Source organism: Meleagris gallopavo, chromosome 12, assembly GCF_905368555.1.
Source record: "Meleagris gallopavo chromosome 12, MGAL_WU_HG_1.1, whole genome shotgun sequence".
NCBI lineage: Eukaryota > Metazoa > Chordata > Aves > Galliformes > Phasianidae > Meleagris > Meleagris gallopavo.
Window position 1 is genome coordinate 12,471,258 of NC_139415.1, and position 4,822 is coordinate 12,476,079.

The window sequence follows — 4,822 nt, forward strand, 5'->3', positions numbered from 1 at the left end:
CGTTTCCTCGCCGTAAAACAACAAAGCAGAGCAGGGTCAGGGCACACGCGTGGCCCCGAGGCCTGGCAGTGCCCAGCCTGGGGGTGGCTCTGGAGTTACGTGGGTGACGCCCTGGTAGAGGGGTGCAGCTGGAGAGTCTAAAGGTTTTGGCACAGACCTCCCAAACCCACCATCCTAGAGCTGCTCGTGCTCGTGGCACTCTCACAGTGTGCTTGCATGGCACTGCCATTGCCAAAAGTTGGTTCTGTGGTGGGATGCAAGGTGCTCTGTGGCGGGGCGTGCGGCTGTGAGTACGGCATCGTGGGGCTCACCCCAAGATTTCAGCATCCCCAATGGAGCACGCCTTTCCCCTCATCTTCTCCCTAGAACTGGGCAATGCTGGTGAGCAACGCATCATGCAGAGGCATGCAGTGTGGGCACACGGCTCTGGTTGGGTGTGACAGGCCGGCAGGGGGCTCGGGGCACCCACCCCTACTCCATCCTGAGAGCAGGGGGTTGGGAATAGCGTGTGTTTCCCTTTAAGAGGCAGGCCCTGGAGCTGCTTCCTCTCAACTCTGAGAGTCCTAAACACACTGCATCTGCCTGCAGCCTGCCCGCTGCCTGCTGCTGCTGCCCGCCGTGAGTGGGGCAGGGGCTGGGGCTGGGGACGGGGACGGGTGGCACATGGGGTGAGGCACTGTGTGGGATGAGGAGGGACGGCAGGGACAGCATCACCGCATGGGTGCTGGGCATCGCTGCTGGACATCGCCGTGCTCCACGCCACGAGCGCCGTGAGCACGGTGAGCACCACGCTGCCCGGCGTAGCGGTGGAGGATGCTGGCACGCTGGCACATCACCACGCCGTGAGGTTGGGGATGCAGCGGGGTGAGGTTCAGTGTCCCCAACCCAACGTGTGAGGCTGCGGGTGCTTCGTGCCCGTCCCACCGCCCTGTGCCCGCAGCACGTGGCTGTGCGTGTGCATGTAGCACAGAGAAGTGGCACCGGGTTGATGGGGTACCATCCCATCCCGTGCTGGGAGCATCCAGCTGCGCTCCCCTGCCCTGGTGGCGTGGCCGGAGGTCACCTCTGTCCCCAGCAGTGTCCCCGCTGCGGACTCCGGCACCCTCTTGCAGCACTCCTGAACCTCATCTCAACGTGGGGTGCGGATGTCAAACCCCTCCTTGCAGGGGCTGAGGGAGGCTCCGTGGGTGCCGGGCCCCCTCTGCCGGCTCCGGGGAAGCCTGCAAGCCCCGCTGCCCGCTCTGAGTGTCACCCTTGGGTGCCAGCAGGAGAAGGGCTGCGGGGATGTGGGGCACCGGGATTCTCCTATGGGATGTGGTTGGTGTGTTGCATGGGGACACCCCTCTGCTTGTGTCCTTGTGTGCCAGGGAACATTGGCCATTTTGGGGTCACCCTACAGCATGAAGAGTGGCTGGTGTGGGGCTGTCTTGAAATAATTGTGGGTGGTTAACCAGCTGCAGAGGGAACACTGGTACTTTTCTAGACATTGGTAGGATGAGAGGTAATGGCTTCAAGTTGCCACTGTGTCAGGGGAGTGTCAGGTCACATACTAGGGAAAATCATCTGAAACTGTAGTGATGCAGTGGCACAGCTGCCCAGGAAGGTGGTGGAGTCACCGTCCCTGGAGGTGTTCAAAAACTGCAGGGATGTGGCACGGAGGGACGTGGTGGGGATGGGTTGATGGTCATACTAGGTGGTCTTATCCAACCTTAACGATCCTATGATTCTGTGAAGGCCCAGGGTCCGGCTTCATTCCCCAGACATGCTGCTGCTCTCACTGCTCCTCAAGGCTGCCCTGCTGCAGTTGGTCAACTCCTACCACCCCTTCTACAACGGCTTCTATTACAACCACGTCATGAATGACGATGATAACGGGCACGAGAAAGGTACCACGGGCTGAGGGAACTAGAGAGTCATGGCAAGAGGCTGAGATGCTCCCTTCACCTCTAGGAAGGGGATGGGACACACATATTGGGAGCCTAGAGGAGCATATGGAGTGCTCAGGGGATGCTCAGGCAGCTGAGGAGGTGGCTGGAGGGAGGGAGTGGAACAGCTGCAGGGAGAGGTGAGGACCATTCCCTCACATCTTCCCTCCTTGTCCCCAGTGATTGATTTCAATGGGGTCAGGCTGGTGGTGGAGACCTCCAAAGACCCCATCTATAGCTTCAGTGGTGCTAACGTCACCCTGCCCTGCCACTACCACCACGAACCCGAATCTGAGGCCAAGCGCAAGATCCGCATCAAGTGGTCCAAGCTGCGAGATGACTACACCAAGGAGCAGGACGTGCTGGTGGCCATTGGCAAAACCTACATGGCTTTTGGGGACTTCCGAGGCCGCGCTCACCTCCACCGGACCGGACAGCGCGAAGCCTCGCTGCTCATCAGCAATGTGCGCCTGCAGGATGATGGCAAATACCGCTGTGAGGTCATCGATGGGCTGGAGGATGCGAGTGATGTGGTGGAGCTTCGGCTGCGAGGTGGGGACTGGCCAGCATGGCCCTTGGGTGGCAGCAGGGCGGGTGGATTGGGAGAAAGCAGAAGGATAGGCAGAAAGAGGTTGGGATACTCAGATACTCAGCCTTGGGGCTTAGTGGGGAGCTGTAGGCTTGTGTTTTCCTATGGGTCAGCCATCCCTATGACAAAGGTCTGGCCATCTCCCTGTTGGCGTCCTGTATGGTATTCGTAACTGAAAGGCTTGGGTTGGAAGGGACATCTAAGATCTCCCTCCAACCCCCTGCCATGGGCTGGTTATCCCCACCAGTTCAGGTTGCCCAGGGCCTCTTCCAGCCTGGCCTTGAGCACCTGCAGGGATGGGGCACCCACAGCTCTGAGCAGCCTGTGCCCCACTGTCCTCTGTGTCCCTGTACCTGCAGACTGTATTCCCATGGCGATGTTCCACCCCCCTGAGACATTGTGTGTGTGCTAGGGCCGTGCTCCATATGTCCCTGTTACCCTAGACTGAGCATCCCCATCCCTGTGCGCACCAGTGCTGTCCCCATGCGTGGTTGCACGTGTCCCCAGCACTGAGCCCCTCTGTCTCTGTGCCACCAGATGTCGCTGGCATCTTGTTGCTGGTGGCTGCGTGCCCAGAGCGTCTCTGTGCTGCTGGTGGCCCTGCACCCTGGGGTGATAGAATTTGACTTTGGGGTGGGTGGGCTTGCTGCCCTCTGAGCACCCCGTGTGCCCCCAGGCATCGTGTTCCCCTACCAACCACCCCGCGGGCAGTACAGCCTCAACTTCCACGAAGCCGAGAGAGTGTGCCAGGAGCAGGGTGCCCTCATCGCCACCTTCCACCAGCTCTTCCAGGCCTGGAGCGAGGGGCTGGACTGGTGCAACGCGGGCTGGCTGGCTGACGGCACCGTGCATTACCCCATCCGCCTGCCCCGCAAACCCTGCGGTGGGGTGCACCTCGCCCCGGGCATCCGCAGCTACGGCCCCCGCCACCGGCACCTGCACCGCTTTGATGTCTTCTGCTTCTCCTCCACACTCCGAGGTGGGTACCCAAGGGGTTGCGCCACGTGGTGGCATCCCATGTCCTTGTTGTCCCTAAGGATACGGCGCGCGGCGATGCTGCGGGTGATGCTCAGCCCCATGCACTCCGCTCCTGATCCCGCTCTCCTTTATAGGGGAGGTTTTCTACCTGGAACACCCAATCAGAATGACGCTGGAGGAAGCCAAGCAGGCGTGCCAGGACGCTGGCGCTGAGATTGCCAAAGTGGGACACCTCTACTCTGCGTGGAAGTTCCACGGCTTGGACCGCTGCGATGCTGGCTGGCTGGCAGATGGCAGCGTCCGCTACCCCATCGCCAAGCCCCGTGCCAACTGCGGCCCTGCAGAGCCCGGCGTGCGCAGCTTTGGCTTCCCCAGCAAGGGCAGGTTTGGAGTCTTCTGCTACAAGGAGAGATAAAGAATGAGGAGGGTTCCTACCCGGCCTGAGGATGTTCCCATTCCAACGGTGCCTGGCCTTGGGTGTACCCAGGGCTGTTTTGGGAGTGACTGGGTAGGGGGAAACTTCTTTGGTTTGAATTTTTCTTCCTTTATGTTTTACACTTTCTGAATGCAGCAGGAGGCTGGGCTGGAGCATCCTGCTCTAGAGCAGGGGACTGGCTCCATATGGGCTACATGCAAGGACGATAGCCCCTCTCCCTCCATCCTAGTTCCGTGTCCCTGACTGCATGGGACCAGGGCATGGAGTAGGCATCTCCCCTACATCCCAGCCCCTCTGCATCCCATCCCTGCTGCAGTCTCGTCCCATCCCACTGAAGGATGCTGCTGTGCCTGTCCCCGTGGTGGTGCTCGTGCCTTATATCCATGCACCCCACGCCCGGACCCCATTTGAACTCTGGTGCCTTCTTCTTTCAAGTGTTTTGTTATGAAAAAGATGATGTATTTTCCTGGACCTCTTCTAAATAAATCAGCGGAGTAAGCCCTGGAGCAATGTGGCAGTGTCCCCACTTCTGTCTCAGTGCGAGAAATGGAGGGAAGTTGGGATCCCCCAGCAAGACACCCAAGGATGTGCATGGAGCAGTGAGGGATGTGCCATGCATGCCTCATACCTTGGCTGAGCCGCCTCATAATGAGTGCAAATTAAACCCTGTTCTGGAAGGCAGAGGATGAATCAAAGGCAGATGTCTGCTGGTAGTGGGTTTTCCTGCTGTTGGGTTTTAGCTGGAGTGTGTTCCTGGGGTTAACCCCTCCTGAGCACCTCCTGCCCCATCCTGTTCCCATCTGCATTCAGTGCCAAGTGTCCCCCCGCCCTTCTGTCCACACAGCCCCTTTGAGATCCCTTCCTTCCCTGCTACCCTACCCCACACAGCCACCT

At 59.8% G+C, this 4,822-nt stretch overlaps 1 protein-coding gene across 2 annotated transcripts; it reads left to right on the forward strand.

Moving 5' to 3' along the window:
* The first annotated feature begins 485 nt into the window (after positions 1–485).
* Positions 486–4,434, forward strand: HAPLN3 (hyaluronan and proteoglycan link protein 3). 2 transcript variants are annotated; one of them, XM_010717482.3, is made up of 5 exons: positions 486–618; positions 1,735–1,886; positions 2,106–2,477; positions 3,191–3,493; positions 3,627–4,434. In XM_010717482.3, the coding sequence occupies exons 2-5, from the start codon at positions 1,763–1,765 to the stop codon at positions 3,905–3,907; spliced, it is 1,080 nt and encodes a 359-aa protein (XP_010715784.2). In that variant the 5' UTR covers positions 486–618; positions 1,735–1,762; the 3' UTR covers positions 3,908–4,434. The 2 variants fall into 2 exon arrangements, with proteins under 2 accessions (XP_010715784.2, XP_085090109.1); XM_085233983.1 differs by lacking the exon at positions 486–618 and adding an exon at positions 662–779.
* Positions 4,435–4,822: the final 388 nt, after the last annotated feature.